The sequence below is a fragment of the Vulpes lagopus genome, chromosome 1 (assembly GCF_018345385.1).
Source record: "Vulpes lagopus strain Blue_001 chromosome 1, ASM1834538v1, whole genome shotgun sequence".
NCBI lineage: Eukaryota > Metazoa > Chordata > Mammalia > Carnivora > Canidae > Vulpes > Vulpes lagopus.
Genome location: NC_054824.1, coordinates 72,663,792 through 72,682,977, shown reverse-complemented (window position 1 = coordinate 72,682,977; position 19,186 = coordinate 72,663,792). Strand labels below are relative to the sequence as shown.

The 19,186-nt window shown below is 46.1% G+C and overlaps 1 protein-coding gene across 3 annotated transcripts; it reads right to left on the bottom strand.

Annotated features, from left to right (window-relative positions):
* Positions 1–1,591: 1,591 nt before the first annotated feature.
* Positions 1,592–19,090, bottom strand: PPP1R10 (protein phosphatase 1 regulatory subunit 10). 3 transcript variants are annotated; one of them, XM_041773162.1, is made up of 20 exons: positions 18,953–19,090; positions 15,820–18,413; positions 11,813–11,930; positions 11,073–11,159; positions 10,776–10,911; positions 10,201–10,252; positions 7,521–7,598; positions 7,215–7,388; positions 6,889–6,994; positions 6,665–6,777; positions 5,524–5,624; positions 5,132–5,279; positions 4,896–5,054; positions 4,464–4,710; positions 4,204–4,267; positions 3,882–4,076; positions 3,647–3,722; positions 3,309–3,422; positions 2,395–3,150; positions 1,592–2,119 (listed from the first exon to the last, which is right to left on the bottom strand). In XM_041773162.1, exons 2-20 carry the CDS (start codon positions 15,836–15,838, stop codon positions 2,010–2,012), a joined length of 2,853 nt encoding a protein of 950 aa, XP_041629096.1. In that variant the 5' UTR covers positions 15,839–18,413; positions 18,953–19,090; the 3' UTR covers positions 1,592–2,009. The 3 variants fall into 3 exon arrangements, with proteins under 3 accessions (XP_041629096.1, XP_041629098.1, XP_041629097.1); XM_041773164.1 differs by having other exon boundaries at positions 17,897–18,413; XM_041773163.1 differs by lacking the exon at positions 18,953–19,090 and adding an exon at positions 18,637–18,726.
* Positions 19,091–19,186: the final 96 nt, after the last annotated feature.

Here is a 19,186-nt window from a genome sequence, read left to right as displayed (position 1 = left end):
TGTGCTGGACTCATTCCTCATGCCTTTTAAAAAGCCCCTCAGATGATTCTGATGAGTGTTAAGAGTTTGAAAACTGGTGTTTTTTTTTTTTGTTTTTTTTTTTTAATGATTTAAGTAATTTCTAGGCCCAACATTGAGCTCCCCCTCATGACCCCCCAGATGGAGTCTCATGCTCTCCCAAGCCTGCCAGGTGCCCCTGAAGACCATTCTTCTGAACTCCTGCTCCCATAGCCCACCTTCCTCCCCAAAATGCACTCTAATTCCTAATTTCAGTAATAGAAATTCCTATTTGGAGTTAATCCTACATTCCGATCTCCAAAACCTGCCTCCCCGAGACCTCACCCTATGATGGAAACCCTGGATACCTGACCTTAAGGAGCCAATGTCAGGCAAGTCGGCCTAGTAACGCCTGCCCTGCAGAGCCACTTTTTGAGGAAATAGCAGCCTCAGCCTGTACTGTTCTTTCTCCACTGAGAAAAGGAGCCACTGGTTTTTCCTTCCCCAGAAACTGCTTCATTTTTCCCCTTCCTCCTGCTCACTGGAATTCCTTTCCTAAGCGACACCACAGGGATGGTAGGTTCAACTAGGGGTGAAGTCGGTGTCCGCTAACACCACCTGCAGATCCAGCCATCTGAAAAGCTGCTCCCCTAGGCCACAATGCTGCTCAAAGGATGTCGACCCAAGGGACTTACTCTGTACCTGTGGTTCCTTATATTCAAAATACTTAACACCCACGCTGTCTCACAACAGAACTTCAGCTCCTCAAAGGACTAAAGATTCCATAGAGGTTTGTACTAATGTACTTAAAATAGAGGACAATGGCCGTTCTTGTTTAAACAGAGCCCAAACACACTAGGGGTTAAATAAGCTGCTTCTCTTTCCACTGTTTATTATTAATGTACAAAATATACAAAACCAAAAGAAAAAAAATACTCATCCCTCAAATCCATCGTGGCTCTAACACAAGACCCTGCACAAAAGCCAACCAATCCACTGTTTTCATAGAAAACAACTGATGCCAAAACCTGGGAAGGAGAGGGCTGGGGAAGGGTGCGTCAGCTTGCGGCACCCACCCAGGAAGGCACCTGGTGGGACTCAGAGGTGGCTGACAGGGCAAGGGAGCCAGAGGCCTCACACTGACAAGGTTCCAGGTGGGGGGCAGAGTATGCCAACTCCTGAAGGCAGTGCATGTAGTGTGACTTGTCAGGCCCAGCGTGCCGGGCAAATTGATGAAAAGCTGGTCTCAATGAAGTGTTTTACAAAGTTCCCAGAATGAGCTGCAGGTGAGGGTGGACCACCACCACCAGTCTCACCTATGCCAGCTGCAACTTCCACTGGCTGCAGGACATGAATTGGCCATCACTGGAACTAGCAGACCCATGGTGCAGACTTGGGTGTTCACAGGTTGCAAAGTCTGACTTGAGAAAGGACTCAATGTAAAAAGCCTGTGTCCAGGGAGAAGTGGGGATGATGTATTCCAGAACTCAAATCCAGCCTGATTGAGCCCTCTCAGTGCAGCGGGATATATAATACCCCTTTTTACCATCTCCCCACCCCATGAAGAATAATGAACTTGGCTGGGAGGATTTCATAAGTGCAGCTGATTCCGTATCAGTTGTGTGCGTGTGGAGGACCCACAATAGGAGAGTAGAGGTGTTCTCCAGGATAACCAGCTTTAGGTTCTCAGGCATAAAGGGCAATACTGGAAAGGGGTTTGGGGCTATAGGGCCAATCTCAAAAACTGAAGCCAACCGGGTCTTCTCTTCAGCCGTCCAGGGTACAGAATGTATCCAGTCTCTCTCCTCCCCAGACTGGAGGAAAATATGTACATCGATGTGCACCAGTGATCACAAAACCCCCAGAAACCCAAGCAGGTGGGGACTGAGGGGCCGGCTCCTCATCAGCAGGGGACGGGACAGTGGGCCTCACAGAAGCCATAAGAGGGTAGAAGGAGCAAGGCTGCAGTCCATGGGGTGTGTGTGTGGGGGGGGGGGCAGAGGAGGCAGTCCCTAGGGCAGGGGGGGCCCATTGACACCCGGGTGGTAGAAGGCACAGTTGTTCTCATAGCGGCAATTGCCCTTCATCATGAAATGTCGGCACACAGGGCGGTTGGACATATCTGTGGGAACAATGGCAGAACAGTTAGAACACGGCTCAGAGGTCAATGCCACCCTTGCCTCCCCACCCCCACCCTGTCCATAGCACCCTGAAAACTAGCGTGCAGGGAGATACGGAATCTTACGGATTTGGGGGAAGGGCAAAGAGTAGCAATTGCCAGGCATGCTGAAAATAGGGGGACTTGCCTGGCCTACCACACCCAGGGGAAGTGATGATGCTACCCCAAAACTTAAATGGAACACCAAAAGCCATGCAATGAACAGGAACCATTCTCACCTCCTCCATGGCTGTGGCCTCCATCGTGCCCTCGGTGGCCCCCTCCTCCATGGCCAGGGCCATCATGGCCACGGTGCTCATGAGGTGGTGGCCCTCGATGGTCATGGCCTCGGTGACTAGGGACATCATGAGGACGGTGGCCATGGGGCCCCCCATGTCCAGGACCTTCATGGGGGCGATGTCCACCGCCAGCACCCATTCCTCCACCAGGACCTTCATGGGGGCGATGTCCACTGCCTCCACCCATGCCACTGCCAGGGCCTTCATGAGGACGATGGCCACTGCCACTGCCCATGCCACCACCAGGGCCTTCATGAGGACGATGTCCCCCACCTCCACCCATGCTACTGCCAGGGCCTTCGTGGGGGCGATGCCCACCACCCATACCACCACCAGGGCCTTCATGAGGACGATGTCCACTGCTGCTGTTCATGCCCCCACCAGGGCCTTCATGTGGACGATGCCCACCACCTCCAACCATGCCCCCACCAGGGCCCCCTCGTCCATTTGGAGGTCCTCCTCCAGAGCGACCTCCCCTGGCCCCCCGGAAGGGAGGAGGAGGAGGAGGTGGTTCATTTCCTCCTCGGCCACCACGGCCTCTATGGTATGGTCCAGGACCTGGTCCTGGGCCACCCCGCATTGGGCCACCTCGCATGGGGTCACCTGGGCCATCCCAGAAGGGATCACCCCCTCGTGGAGGGGGTGGGGGACCCAAGAGACGCGGACCCACTGACCCACCAGGGCCTCCATGAGGACCTGTTATGGAAAGAAAGGGAGACTGTATCAGCAACTTGTTACACTCAGGGATGGCCTCTCCCAGCCTAACCTACCTCCCACCCTTTGGTCAATCCTACACTATTGCTAAGCCAAAATTAAGCAGATAAACCCATTCCAACCTCTCATTTCCCACCTACCTGGTATAGGTCCTCCAGGTCCAGGGGGGAAGTGCTGCATGGCCTTGGGACCCCCAGGACCTCCTGGTGGGAAACCATTGGCTATTGGACCAGGGCCTAATAATCCATGTGGCACTGTTAATTAAAAAACAAAATATAGTCAGCAAGAGGATTCTAGAAGAGTGGCATGACTTCCTCCTTAGGTTTGCCCCTCTGGCCCTCTCAGACCAACTTGTCAGACCAAAGCTCCATCCAGTCTTCCCTCCTAGCAGAAGCAATACCTTTGCTCACCACTGTCTGAACCCTGCTCCCCCCACACCAACTCCACAGTAGGCTTCCTCCCTGGCCCTGGTGATTACCGAGCATCTGCTTGATCTTGTCTGAATAGTCTGGTTGCTTTAGCAGTTCCTCTGAGGGATGACTATTTGGGCTACCCTGTGAGGCAAGGTGAATAAAGAGCCAGTCAACAGAATGCAAGGGTAAAAACTAGTAAAGAAAAGAGAGCTAGATGAAGAGGTAAGTGAGACAAGTACTGGGGTATACAGAAAGGCAGATTCCAGACAAAGTGGAAAAGAGGAAGGCGGGCTCATATACCATGATGGAGGTGAGGATCTCTTGGACATTGATGCCTCCTCCTCCAGGACCCTGGGGGCTCTTCCCAGCACCCATGCTTCCCATGAGATTGGCCAGGACAGGAGGCAACTTGGAGCCACCTGCTCCATCAGGTGAGCCACCAGCTCCCCCAGGCTCTAGGCTCTCAATATATGGGGTCTCATCCATGGAACATTCCTGCAAGAACAGAACAATCAGGACTAGCTTTGAAAGAACGAAGAGACATTCCATTTGAAACTGAAAAATGCTGAAAGACGCACTAAGATCACAATCACAACTCCACCACCACATAGCATATACTCACCTCATCTAGGGGGATGAGCTTTGGGGGTACAGGTTCATAGGGTTCAGGATCAGGTTCATGAGGACTATTAGGAATGCCACAGGTGATGGGACAAGAAAAAAAAAAAAAAAGAATGATAGTTAAATTATTTATTCAAGCCCTCACATTCCCCCCTAGCCCCCACCCCCTTCTGAATTACCCCAGGGCATGTTCCTGTCAGGAGTCCAAGCACTTAACGTGGACATGGTTCATGCCCAGGGTGTGAACCCGGTTCTGCTCACCTTTCCTTGTTCAGGAAGAGCTCCTGAAGGATTCCTTTCTCCCGCTCAGCCTGGATATATCGCTCCTGGCTGTTGCTTCCAGGGGTGACAAGAGGTGAGGGCAGAACCAGGGGCCGGGGGCACACCCAGGGCACCTTCTCCTCCATGTTGTCATGGCTCAGACGCCGGGCCGTCTCAAATGCATGTCGGTCTGACAGTATCTCTCGCTTAGCTGCCTCACCAAAGTCCTTGATCTTATTCACATTTACTAGTGGCAACGAGAGAAAAGAGAAAATATAAGCACAAAACAAGTTCTTTTTAAACTCTCTATACCCAAAAATAAATAAATAAATAAATAAATAAATAAATAAATAAATAAATAAATAAATAAATAAATAAATAAAAATAAAACTCTCTATACCCATCTACTACACAAGAACCTTGACGGCTCACCTCGTTCAGTTTCATCCAGTTCAAAATAGAAATATTCTCTCAGTTTGCCCTCCTCAGGCCATGTCACCGTCTTTCTCTTCCTGCCTTTCCGGGTCAGCTGGCTGGGATCTCCGGGACTCTCCACGGGCTTTGCATCCAGCGCTCCTGACTCTAAACAGGCTGGAAGCAGGAGAGGTGTCAGACCCAGGTTGTTCCTTTTAGAAACCCCCCAAACCTGAACCAATTTCTAGACTTACCCGTATCCATGAGCTCTGGGACTTCAACAGGGGGAACTGGGGTTCCTGGGCGATCTGTGTCCATAGCCTCACAAGTTGGTGCTGGTTCTGGGGAAGAAGGTTTGGCCGTGCTCGGTTCTGTGCTCGTTTTCCCTTCAAACGGGCTTGGCTATTGTGAAAGAAAAAGAAGTTAATGAGTTGACACGAAAGCCAAGGTTAAGGTAAGGCAGTTAGTCCAGCATCCTAGACAGGCTCCCCTGCGGATTCAGATGAAGGAAGACTTTTGTGTCTCCCACTGCCAGCCCCCCAACCCTCACCCCAGTCCACATCCTGTGGTCCTCCCCAACCATTCCTGGGCCCTTCCTTTCACTTTAGACATCCTGTTGTTGACATCTACGGCACAGGGCTCATACCTTGGCAGCTGTGGGTGACAACACCTTCTTCTTCTTCTTAATTTTGATGCCTGGAACAGGGGCTGAATTGAGTGCATCCAGGAAGCCCAGGCCCTCCATAGCTACAAGAGGATAAAGCATAAAATGGAACCATCAGACCTCTTTCACAATCCTATTCCTACAAAGTTTGAGCAGGAAATGGGCCAATGGAGACCCTACCCCAACTTAGGACACAGTTAAGTTCAAGGTGACCAGGATGCATATGCTGGACTCACACAAGAAAAAAAAATTTTTTTTTTTAATTTTGTTTTTCAGTTTAAAAAAAAAAGACTTTATTTATTCATGAGAGATACAGAGAGACAGGCAGACAGAGAAGCAGACAGGCAGACGAAGGTGGCGTGCTAAACTGCTGGGCCACTGGGGCTGCCCCTGTTTTTAAAAATTCTATAATCAGGATGCCTGGGTGGCTCAGTGGTTGAGCGTCTGCCTTCGGCCCAGGGCGTGATCCTGGAGACCCGGGATGGAGTCCCACATCGGGCTCCCTGCGTGGAGCCTGTTTCTCCCTCTGCCTCTCTTTCTCTTTGTCTCTCATGAATAAATAAATAAAATCTTTAAAATAAAAAAAAAAAGAAATTCTATAACCATCATGGGGGCTTGAACTCATGACCTGGAGATAAAGAGTTGCATGTTCCTCCAATTGAGCCAGCCAGGTGCCCTATTCTTTCTTTTAAAGGCAGGCAACTTGGGGTGTCTGGCGGGGCTCATGGGGTTGAGCGTCTGCCTTCAGCTCAGGTCATGATCCCAGGGTCCTGGGATCGAGCCCCACATCAGGGGTGCTAAACTAACTAACTAGTAATAAATAATAACTAAATAAAAGCAACTTGAGGCTTTCAGTATTAATTAGAGCTCAGGTAACTCAGGAAAACCCTCATGGACAGGACCAACTATCCCGAGACTGGGAGCACCCCGAACCAGTCACTGAATAGCACCCCATTCCCATCATCAAGATTACTTCTAAGTAATCCTATGAAAGAGGAGCTCCAGAGGTGCAAAAATTAAGACAAGCACACAAAACTAAGAAATCCATCCTGTACCCCCCCTCCCCCTCATTTCCATGGAGTTCTCTCCCAATTCAAAGTGTGTTCCTCTACTTCAGACTCACGCTGTGGTGGGATGATCTTCACTTTGATCTCTTTGGTGGCATTCGGTGTGGTGTTCAGTGGCTTGTATTTCTTCTCTGCAGGGGGAGCACCATCTCCTGGAGCAACTGTGGTGCTGTTGGAAGATGAGCCGTCAACATGATCTCTGATGCACCCTAACTTGCCCCCTCTTCCTCCCTCATGTCCACAGACATAACCCACGCAGAACCCAGTACGAGGGCCATACCTCTGACGCTTGAGGGGGATGGGTTTAAGATTGTACTTGTCAGAAACCACCACTGCACTGGCGTTCTTTTTCACAGGCACCAAAGATGGGGTCTCCAGCTCTAGTCCTGAGGGAAGAAACATGCCATTGCGTTGAACTTATTACCACTCTCTTTAACTCTTCCTCCCCACTCCAACACTAAATCTTTACCCAGCCCAAACCTCACCTACTAGTCTTCTGTCTTCTCTCTTCCCCATGCGTGCCCTATCATAAATCCACTATTCCACCACAAGGCCCTAGGTGTATATCTGCCCACAGACTCTCCCAAGATCAGCCAACCACCCTACCAGTGGAACGAAACTTGGCGTGACTGGGTGCTGTGGTTCGGAGAGACTTGGGCTTCTCTTTCTTCTTCTCTGGGGCCTCCTCAGCCCGGGTCTCAGCCTTCACCTCAGTCAAGGGTCGCTCGGGAGGGGTGGTTCGACTCTTCCCCTCTTCTTTACGTTTTTTCTTATCTTTCTCTGTTGTGAAAAAACAAAGCAGAAAAGGATTTTATTTAAAGAGAAAGACTGTCAAGAGGTGAAGCAGACTAAAGCCACCGAAGGCCAGTGGGAAAGAAATAAATACAAGGGATAAAAGACTAAGGAGCTTACCAGCAGGCTGGGTACTGCTCTGGGAGCGGATGACAGCCATCCAGTCGCTGACAAGGACTGAAGCCAATTTCCGGAGCTCTGCAGGTGAGAGTATAAGGGAAAATCCCTAAGTAACTAAAAATATTCTTCCAATAATAGAAAATACAGAGGTTTAAAGATATACTGTGAAAATCTATGTAACAGAAAACGTAGCCCAGAGTTTTAAGGAGAACATGAGATAGGCTCAAACTCTTGGGACGCCTGGGTGTCTCAGTGGTTGAGCGTCTGCTCAGGTCGTGATCCCAGGCTCCTGGGATCAAGTCCCACATCGGGCTCCCTGTGAAGAGCCTGCTTCTTCCTCTGCCTAGATCTGCCTCTCTGTGTCTTTCATGAATAAATAAAATCTTTATTTTTTTTAAGATTTTATTTATTTATTAATGAGAGACACACAGAGAGAGAGAGACACAGAGGAAGAAGCAGGCCCCATGCAGGGAGCCTGATGCTGGACTCGATCCCTGGATCTGGGATCACACCCTGAGCTGAAGGCAGATGCTCAACTGCTGAGCCACCCAGGTGTCCCTATTTGATTTTTTTTAAGCCATTATTACTAGTGGCATTCTAGGAAAAAAGGTGGCCTAGAAAATCTTTTTCTTTTCTTTTTTTAAGATTTCATTTATTCATGAGAAATACAGAAAGAGATATACAGAAAGAGAGAAGCAGGCTCCATGCAGGGAGCCTGATGCGGGACTCGATCTCAGGACTTTAGGACCATGCTGTGGGCCGAAGGCAGGCGCTAAACTCCTGAGCCACCCAGGGATCCCCTAGAAAATCTTTTATAAGATGAACCTAAGTCATGCTCCTTGATACTTTGTTTGCCTTTAGGACAACACAGCAATACTGTTCTTAGCTGTTTGGACACTTGAACCCTGCCTGCTTTTTCCTTGAGTTTAGTTCCTGTTCTTTTAACACATGGTTAGTGGAAGAGTGTGGACACTGGCTTCATTCTGCTGCTCTATTCATAAGAGAGACACAGAAACACACACACACAGAGAGAGAGAGAGAGGTGCAGAGACACAGGCAGAGGGAGAAGCAGGCCCCATGCAGGGAGCCTGACGTGGGACTCGATCCCAGGTCTCCAGGATCACGCCCTGGGCTGAAGGCAGGCGCCAAACCGCTGAGCCACCTGGGCTGCCTGAATAAATAAAATCTTAAAAAAAAATCAAGGAAGTGTAGCAAATAAGTGTAGCGAAGAGCTAATAAAGCAGACCACTTTAGAGATGGGGAAGGCAGTGTTTAGAGAAAAAAGACGGTCAGAGAACTTAAAGGACAAAATGTGTTTCCAAATATACAGAAAAAAAAAAAACAAAAACCTTTACAGCTCTTGCTTTTCGTACTTAGCAAATCACATCTCTTATCTATCTATCCTCTTGCCAGCTTTTCCACTTACAGATTCATTTAATAATGAGATTATTGAAAACATTAAAACCAAATTTTTCAAATAAATACCCACAACTAGCAGTTTCTATAATTAAGGCAACACAAACCCCAGTGCATCCCTAATACAGGTATATCCTGAACCTTTTTGGACCAATTGATACTATAGTCTAGTCAGACTTTATTAGGAATGTACAAATTTCCAAAGGAAGTACAAAACAATTAAATCTACATTCAAAGGTGGCAGTACAATTGAGACAATTGGAAAACAGGGAACAATATACCCAACAATGAAAAAATAAGAGATGAAAAATGATTTAATAGAAAATTCTGTAGTTTTACATTATAAGTTATTAAAGATAATTTGTAAGGTCACAAACACAGAAGTGTTCAATATCTGAAAGGACCCAAAACCAAGATTTAATATAACTAAAATAATGGAAAGCTAGAGAATGTTTTTCCACTTAAACACTGTGAGTTAAACTCTTTAACTTGCTAAATGTTCCCAGTGTTTTCTCCTATAGCTAAAGGAACTTCAGATAGGCTCACCCAGGGCTACATGTTCTTTCTACACCAAACTGCCAAAGCCTCCTTCCAAAAGGACCTAGCACGCCATTCCTTTTAGACAAAAAAGCAAGCCTGTATTCTGATCAGGGGATCAGCTCTCCTAGAACACTGCTCACTTGTGGCACACTAGTATCTTGTGCTAGTGGTTTGTACCCTGGGTATAAACCCTTTTCTTCGCTGAAGGAGAGGCTGTGACTTTCTGGAGCCAGGCTCTGTCTTCAAGCCAGAACTATATGGCCCTTGCCAAGGGCTCCAAAACCCTTTATCTTAGAAAAAGACAGACTGTTGCTACCAAAGCTGTGATCTACTCCAGGATTCAGGATCTGACCCATGGCCTATAGGAAGGTATTTACTGGTAGAACTATATAGGAAACACACACTGAAGGCCCCAGAATATGTTACGTTTATTTAGAATAACAGAAGAAAACGATGATGACACTCTCTAGGATGACACTATTTTCTCCAAAGAATTTCAAGTGCATAGCTTTCACAACCAAGAGATATCAAGAATCAGCTTTTTGTTAAAAGTATGCTGTCTTGTCTTACATTCAATGGTAGAGAAATGGACAAATCCCATTTGAAATTTTTTACAAGAAAGAGAAAAGTAAGGTGATGTAGAAAGGAGTGACAGGACAGTTCAAGGATGGGAGTGAGACATGAAGGTAACGAAGTGAAGTTATGAGGAAGGACTGGCCCCTACCTTCATCCTCACTTGACTTGCTCAGTTGCTTCACCAGTTTGGCTGTGTTGTTCTACAACAGACGGGGAGAAAGGTTAAGTACCAGGAGGAACAGGAGTCCTCTCAGAGCTTACAACTGCACTAACACACAATTTCTTTTTTGTGAAATTTTAAGTAATCTCTACACCCAACATGGGGTGAGATCAAACCCACAACCCCGAGATCAAGAGCCACACATTCCACCAACTGGAGTGCCCTGCCTACAATTTAATAGTCCCTAATGGCGACCACCGCTACTATGGTACTTTACCTTTTACAAAACCTTTATAGGTGCAATTGTACTTAATTCTAAAAACAACCAAAGTAGGTAGAAATCATTTCCAACAAGAGATGAGAAAACTGAGTCTCAAATATCTAGAAGCGCCCTAACCATACATCTGTTAAAGGGCCTAAACCAAGCCTTCTGATACTATATTCCTATTTTGTTCCATCACTCTTCTGCACAGGTCCAAGACTGCAACCACATCAGAGTTGGTGTATTTTATCTGTCAGGCTAAAGCAAAAAGGAGCAGTAGCATTGTACAGACTTAGGGTACCTGCTTGAGATGGTCCACGGTGAGCGGGAGGTGCTGCAGGGTAAGCAGAATTTGCTGCAAGAGGGGAATGTTGTTGGTTGTCTTTGAATAGGTCAGCCAATTGTTAAGAAGCTTGTAGCCACCAACATCAATAAACCTGCAGGCAAGTAGGAGAATTTGTAATGCCCTTCCTGGGTTTTGGAGTGCCATATCCCACACTCCTACTCCCCCGTCAATGACCTGGGAACCCCGTGCCTCACCTCCCCTGCCTTCTAACTACATCTTCCCATCCCAGCCTCCCAGATCCTCCCCACTTACTTGACCAATATTTCTGGTGACTGGGTCTGCAGGAGAATGTTCAAGTAAGTGCATCGACTCACCATCTTTCGTGCTTCCTTCATCAGGCTGTAGGAGGGAAATTAAGCTTAGAAATGGAGCAAGAGCCTCTTCTTTCAGCAGAAGCATCTCTGATCTGTGGGAGTGCCTAAAAATCCCTGATGACTTGGGACTCTGCCAGAGTGGGAAGGTCACACAAGCCTCTCAGGGGATGGGATGGATCCAGAGTCCAACGGAATCCCATGAGAGGATGGAAGACAACTGAGGAGACACTGAAGCCTCTGGGGAGGTGAACATCACTGCTTCTCTAACCCACAGGACACACTTGATTCTGCTTCCCGGTGAAGAATACTAGCACTAACAGCCATCCATTCATAGTCTGTTCAGGACTGGCTTAGTCTCTTGCCTTCCCCTGGGAGACTGGAAGAGCCCTGAAGGAAACGACAGTTTGGGATGTGGAATGTGACCCAAAACAGAACCAAGAACTGTCACTTGGCTTCCCTGTTCCCTTCCTTTCAAAGTATGACTCCCAAACCCAGACTCCATTGTGGCTAGGAACCAAGGAATCACTTCTTCCTATCATTTACTCTAAAATTACTGGATTCCAATCTTATTCTAGACTCTCCCTCTTCCCTCTGAGAACACTCATTCCTGTTCTGCTTTATATAGTACAACTTACAATATACTCTAACCACAATGAATCCAGAGATAGGCAGACTCACCTGAAGATTTTGGAAATCCCATCCACACTCTTGACTTCCCCATCTCGGTTAAGGAAGCTATCCAGGCCCTTGAGAAGCTCTTTGGGATCTATGGGACCCGAACCCATGATTGAAGTTTCTAAGACAAGGACAAAATAAACCCACAGAATAAATGGCCGGCAAGGACAATCCCACTATACCCTCTAATAAATTCCACTTCTACAGCACATGAAATTTTGTGACTAATTATTCAATCTATATTCAACTATACTCATCATTTTCTAGGTAAGAAAAAAATCAACACAGACCATCACCACCCCTGGCAAGTTAAGCATGGTGTTAATACAGGACTGAATGGGAAGACTAAAATTAGACTGGAGAATTGGGCACCACGTATTTCTCTCTCCCTCCCAGTTACATCCTTTCTAGATAGCTGAACTTCACTAAATTGTATGAGAGCTAAGAGTCAAGTTCCTATACTAAAACTCAACAATCCCAGGCTTTTTTGCTCATTGTTAGGTCCTATTTCTCCTTAGCTGCTGATGAATTTGGCTTGGAAAAAACGAATAGCTTAATAAGAACTGGGCCAATCCTGGACACTTGGGCTATATGCCTTCTAAGATTAATCAGTTCCTTTTTATCTCACTCTATTAAGAATCATAATCACCTCAAGCGGCAGGACATGCTCTGTTTGCACCAAGAGACAATCAGCTAAACTAGCAGGTGATACAAAACTAGAAAACATCCTCTTTCCCTCAAGAGAGTTGTGGGCACCTTCCTAGAAATGGAGACAAATGGATTTAAAGGAAATCCTTTATATCATAAGCCTTGAAATGAACTGCCACTCGTTAACCAGATACTACACACATTTTTATGGTTTCAAAGTTAAGAGGAAGGCTGGCTTGTGATTTCAAAAGCAAAGATGAGAATCTGATCACTACTCCTCTTCAAAACCACACCACTTTCCAAGATCCCCAAAAGAAAGGCTTGAAATTAGAAACCATGAAGCCAAAAAGAATAGAAAAAAACTAGAAGCTGAAAAATGCTATTAAATTTTAAGTAGCTACTTTAAACCAGGTTAGAAAAGGAGCTCATTAAAAGCTAAACTGCTGTTATGGGATAAAGTGTGAAGCAATTCTAGTCCAAAACCCAAGCTAATTTAGAATCAATGTGGCTCTGAGTGGGATTCTGAGAACTGAAAGTAATACTTATGTTTGGGATGTAAGACTAACACTGGGTAGAAAGGAGACAAGAAGAAAACAATTTCTTGCCTCCAGCTTAATAGTACAGATAACAGACATGATCCCAGAAGGGTGGGAAAATCAGTGTTTTACAAAGATAACTCTATTTGTGCAGGAAAAAAGACCAAGTTTCTTATAACAGAGATGTTCTATTTGTTCTCAAATTAAAAAACAAGACAAAAAAAAAACCCCAAGCCTAACAATCTCAACTTTTAGTCCTCCCAACAAGGCCAATAAATTTCTAAATAGAGAAGTCCTAACAACCTAGGAAGCAGCAGGAGCAGGAAGGGGCTGGTTCTTGAGGTCATAACCTGCAGGATGAATACAGAGTGAGGAGGTAAGAAATGCTGAATGGTGAGCAAATCTGGGTTAACTGTGCATTGCTGCTGTCCTGGAATTTCCACAAGGGCAGGTAGAACCTGAGGTCAGAGAAACACTGAAGTAGAATACTATAGATTAGAAGCCCCCCAGCCAAATCCACAGAACTGTGCAGATTCTAACAGACAGGGAAGGAGAAAAAAGCATTTTTTCCCATGTGGTAAGACAACATAGAGCGACACAGACACCATACCAAGAGATACACAGATACAACAAAGGGATAAAACAGGCTTCCCATCTAGGGGCGACTGGAAAAACAAGGAGTCAATCCAAAGCAGTACATATCATCAGCAACCACAATGTATACAATTTGACAAAAAGACTTAAATTAACATCACTTCAAACCAGTACCCCCACTCCCACCCGGCCAAATACTGCTGACCGCACTGATTCAAACCCAGAGTGAAGATACACCACCTTCGAGAACATTTTGCAGAACCAAGGAGCTAAGCCAATAGGACTGCTACCTCTCCTTCCTTCAGAAACTCAAAAAAAAAAAAAAAAAGGGGGGGGGGGGTCACTCGAGCCGAAATGTTCCTTCAGAAGGTAGCAGAGAAGAAAGAATTAACCATCCCCAGAGACCAATCAGCACAACGCTAAATTCTGTCCAGTGCCTTATGCTAGGAATGGGACCCAGGGACAACTTTTTCATTCCCATTCATAACAGGCAAAAATACTCAGGGAAAGCTAGAACATAAAACAGAAATCTTAAATATTCATTTTCCACTATTACTTTTCCTTTTATATTTTGGAAATATAATCAACAGAATTAAGTTTCAACTCTAAGTAGCAATTGTGACAAAATGTAAATGGGTTTTCTCATGGCTTTCCTACAGGCAAATTAGTTTTGAGTCACTTAAAATGAAGGACTCCAAGTGTCTCACAACCAAACTTCCTTAAAGTCAGTACATTCTGAGAGAAGGTACAAGGCACTCAAGTGGAAAGGAATGAAGAGCCTAAAATCCTGGCGCAGGCCTACCTACAGTGGAAAAGGCTAATGAGTTGTCCAGAGAAGGAGGGGCAGTAACCAAGTGTCAACATCAGTCTTATCTGGAGCCTCAAATGAATGCTTGAGGAAGCTTCCTGGAAGCAAACAATCTAGGGCATACTTTTGTTTTTAAACTCCCCGAAGACAGTACAGAAGGGGCAGGGGGAGGGTAACAATCCCAGCCTTATCTCTACTTTGTCCTAAGCTGTGCATTCCTTCTCATCAAGAATTTTCCAGGGAGATGAGCACTCCGAGCACAGGCACTGGGGAATCTTCTAATCTTACCAGAGAGAAACTTAAAAGTGACACCCACTCCGGCCTCCGAATTGAGTTTTACTTGAGGGTTATTCAATTAAGAGTGAAAAATATCTAACTTGGCTAGTTATTCCATACCTATCACCAAGAAAACTTAATTGGTTTAGGACAAAACCCCTATGGCAAATCACAGCCCTCTTAAAAACAATCACGACACTTGTAACACATAAGGGAATCCAAATTTACCTTAACAGAAGTCTTAGCACTCTGGAAATGAAAACACTTTGTACCTGACCCTAACATTCCCCTTCCTTTTCTTGGTGTTTGAGATATGTCCTTATACCACTTGGTGGACTGAATTAGATCTTTAGGTGATGCACAAGGTCTTACCTCTCTTAAGTCCCTAATCCTCAAATTCATTTTGAAAACCGTATCTGCCTTTTAGTATAAGGATGTAAAATCACCCCTCCCCCTCCCCAGCAAAAGATCCAAAATATAACACTAGTCATAGACTATAAGGATCAGGTTCTCCGAACAGATGTGGTTTCCCTAGAAGACCCTGTTTCCCCATCTCCCATGTTAAGGAAGATCTTCTTTATTAATACCCTGTTCACTAGAGGTCAGGAACCCCAATGGGCAGAATATTCGGCTCCCAAGGAAGGTATGCTGCAGAGGCACATGGCAAACTGCTTGAAAGATAAAAAATTTGTGGTCAATAGACATGTGAAAGAGTCCCTCCCACCCAATCCAGAAGTCTAAGTACTAATTTGAGAATCTGTACCCAGCAGAAAATTAGCCCTAAAGTCTCAAGTCACCATAGGAGAGCTGTACAAAATGGCTTTCTGATTCTGCCTAGAACTTCCATGCTTCAAAGCAGGACTTTAAAAAATGGAAAGTATATGGAAAATCTGACAAAGATTTGACTTTGAAAAAGTTGGAGTAAGATAGAGAAGGGGCAGGACACCCAATACCACCCTGAGAGCATGGCTTTAAACATGCACCCATTGCTAAAGCACTGCAGGAGTTGAAAAATGAAGACGTTATTATTCCACTAATGTTTTAAAGGAATTTCTTTCTAAAGGGAAGGAAAAAAATTCAAAAAAGGTGGTTCTTTGGAAAAAAGAAATGAAGGTTGTGAAATGTAATACCAGAAAGGTTTTGCTTACCAGACACCGTAGCTCGCATCCCCCTGCCTTGAGTTTACAACTGCCGCCTCCTTTCCTATTCATTTCTCAATCCTAGTACCAAAGTACAGGAGCTACACAACTGGAGAACGTGACACAGCACTGAACACAAAGAGTTTATCCCCAAACCCAGAAGTGGGAATAAGGGTGATTTAAAAGGAAGTCCTGAAGTACCCACACTCCCCCAGTCTCTATACAAAGCAACCAAAAGCAGGCCCAAGGACTGGCTCCTGGGCTTAAATGGCACATTTCAGTGTCATTAGGCCCCATGTCTATTCAAGTCACTTTCCCAAGTCCTCCTACCCCAGTATCCCCCACCACACAGCACGCTCACACGCGCTCTCTCCCTCACACACACACACACACACACCCCACCAGAAGGCTCCCAGCCTTAAGTATAGCTGGTTTGACTGCTTTTCCACCCCTGGCAACTGAAGCGGGGAAAACCTCCAAGCAGTTGTGATGAGTGAAGGTGGAAATAAAAGCAACAGGCTCAGATTGTTAAATTACAAGAGCTGCCCAGGAAACGGACAACTTCAAGACCTAATTGCTACAAAGCTTTTTCCTTTTAAGATAAGAAAAGGTTTCTTCCTGTCTAACAGCAGCGTGCAGAGGGAGCATCGGCTCAGGGGTGGAGTTTCAAGAGGGTGGAGAGGAAGAAAGCTGATTACATCACCTTTCCAAGCTGCTCCTCCCCCTTGACCAAGTTTCTAGGGCGGCCCTAAGCTCTGGATGGCAAAAGGGGGAGAAAAAACAACAAAGCAGCAGGGACGACGCCATTTTGTAATGGAGAAGAGGAAAACTTAAAAAGCCATCCCGGCTCTGCCGGCAGCCAGTTACCTTAAAAAACACCCCTTTTCAGTAAAATGCCCCAAACCAGCACCCATCCTGAATGGTCTTTGACCTAATTGAAGAGAGTTGTGAAAATAAAACCAATTAAAATATTTAAAAGAACAATTTTCTGCGGGGAAGAACTGAATTTGCAATTGAGGTTCAACCTGCTACCATCGACCACCCCCATCCTCCCTATAAAGGGAAAAGGGGAGGACTTGGACCACTCTCAACAAATAGGATTGAGGTGGGAGGACAAGAGAAAAATGGGCCAAGACACAACCTGCAACGCCGCTTGGAAGACAAAAGGACAAGGAAAGTCGCCATATTGAAGCAGGGAAGAAAAAAATTCCTTTTAACGACACAAATCTTTTAGAAAAGCTAGCATTCAATTGCACTAAATGGCTTTTAAAGTTATACTCCTGAATTCCACATTTCCCAACCTTCCCACCCACCAAAACGTATCAAGTTAAAATGTTAATCATTTTTGCTCTTAAATAACCTATGCAACCTGCAACAATTACAAAACATTCTTTACCTCCCCATTATCTTGTATGTACTGGCACTAAGATTATTTTTTGTATTGAATTTAGGGTCTTGCAATCTTTATTCCTAGATTGCCACCTATTTTAAGCACACAAATATACCCCAAGCACATTACATTAAAATTGAGAGGATTTAACAATCATTTAAAAAGTCATAGCCAGCTATTACTTTTCTGCCCATCTCCTTACCCTGCAATCTTTATGTACAGATTGCTTATTAATCTGGCAAATTGAAAGACGCCCTGCTTGTCTCACACACAAAGAAGTGGGACTTCTGAGCCACAAGATCCACCATCTTTTGTATGTGAGCTCATTAACCCTTTTGAAGACTGCTAACAAGAGGAAGTTAACCATTCCTCCTTATAAAAAGCAAACACTTATGGCTTTGGCAGTCTGGAAATTGGCTGGATTACCAAGGGTTAACCGTCAAAATCCTCACTTGCTGGCCCTCCCTCCACCCTTTCCTTGCCTGCAGCCGGGCAGGAAGGTAGGTGGTAGGGGAGAGAACAAGACTGTTTAGACCAAAGGCCCCTTTTTAATGGAGATTAAGTGACCGGCTTGGTCCTTCTCCAGTTCTCTATTTTGTTCTATTGGCTCATTTCTTCCTCTCATTATTTTTGGTTTCACAACGGGAAACGTTGAGTTCTTGTTGCAAGGCTGGTTTTGGAAAATTCGACACTTACTATCCAATTTTTTTGCGACGTCAGCACCTCGGGCTCAGGGGGGAGGGGGTTAAAATTTTGGAGAAAAAAAATAAAACAACCAACCAGGACCCAAAACTCAATTATTTGGGGGGCCTCATTGGATCAAAAAGTCTCGTAAAAAATTGAAGGCCAACTCAGTATTCATTTTCCCCCCACCCAACTCCATTTAGGGAGGGGGGTCGTAGAAAAAAAGTTCTGAGTGGATTCAAAAAAGTAAACGCTGGATGAGTGGATTTGGGTGGGTTTGGGAAGGGTGGGTGGTTGATTATTTTTGCAGTTATGTGGTGACGGTCCTTCGGCCACAGATTTCAAGTCCCATGCAGCGTGGGCTGGTGGGGTGGGCAAGACAGGTGGGAAGGGGCAGAAGACACAAGTGGTTGGGCTGGTGGCTGCTGTTTTCCCTTTCCCCCCTCAGGATCCTCTCAAGGGCTTAGATGGTGCTGCGGCTTGTTTTTTTCCTCGTGGCCGGCCTGTCTTTCTCCGAGAAAATTCAAACCTGGGATAAAAGGAACACAAGGGAGAAAGATACAATCAACACGGGTTGCTTTAAACACGCACAAGTACCATGGTTGTTGTCGCCAAACACCTCCAGGTCCCAACGAGAACACAGCCGCGTCCCATAAGCCATGGTCCTCAAAAGAACCCATGCCTAACCCCCTCCCCAACCCAACAAGCTCAACAATACTTTGCCCTCCAACCGACAAAATGCCCAAACTTACCTCTAAACGAACCCCAGAATGGCGCCTGTCTGCTCGGGCGGTGTCTTTTATACCCGGACGCCGCCCAACGCGCCCAAACATGCTAGTGAAACGCCCTTGTCGCGAGACATTGTGCGCGAGGCGTGAATTCATTGGCCAACCCGAAAGACAACTCGCTAGCTGATTGGATAGCCTTCCTTCACCTCCGCTCAGCCCCTTCCCCCTCGGTACTTTCTTCCGCCTCCTTCCCGGCCCCCGCGACGAGCGCGTGACCGGGGAGCCTAGCACCTCCCTTTCCTCTGCTTCCACCACTTCCGTCCTCGAGAACAGTTCTCACCCTGGTTGGTAGAACCGGGCCGGCGCATGCGCAGTGAGAAGAGGTCCCTCGAAATCTCCTTCAAAATTGCTTCAAACGCAAGCTGTAAGTATAAGATCTAGAAGTCGTACTGACTGGCTCAGGAAAAACGCAATTTTGAGGCCAAATTCGATTGTGACGCAGTAGAAATTGACTTCGCCCCACAGCCCCCCTTTTACGCTTCCGTCCTGACGCAAGTGCGCGGCCGCCTCCCGC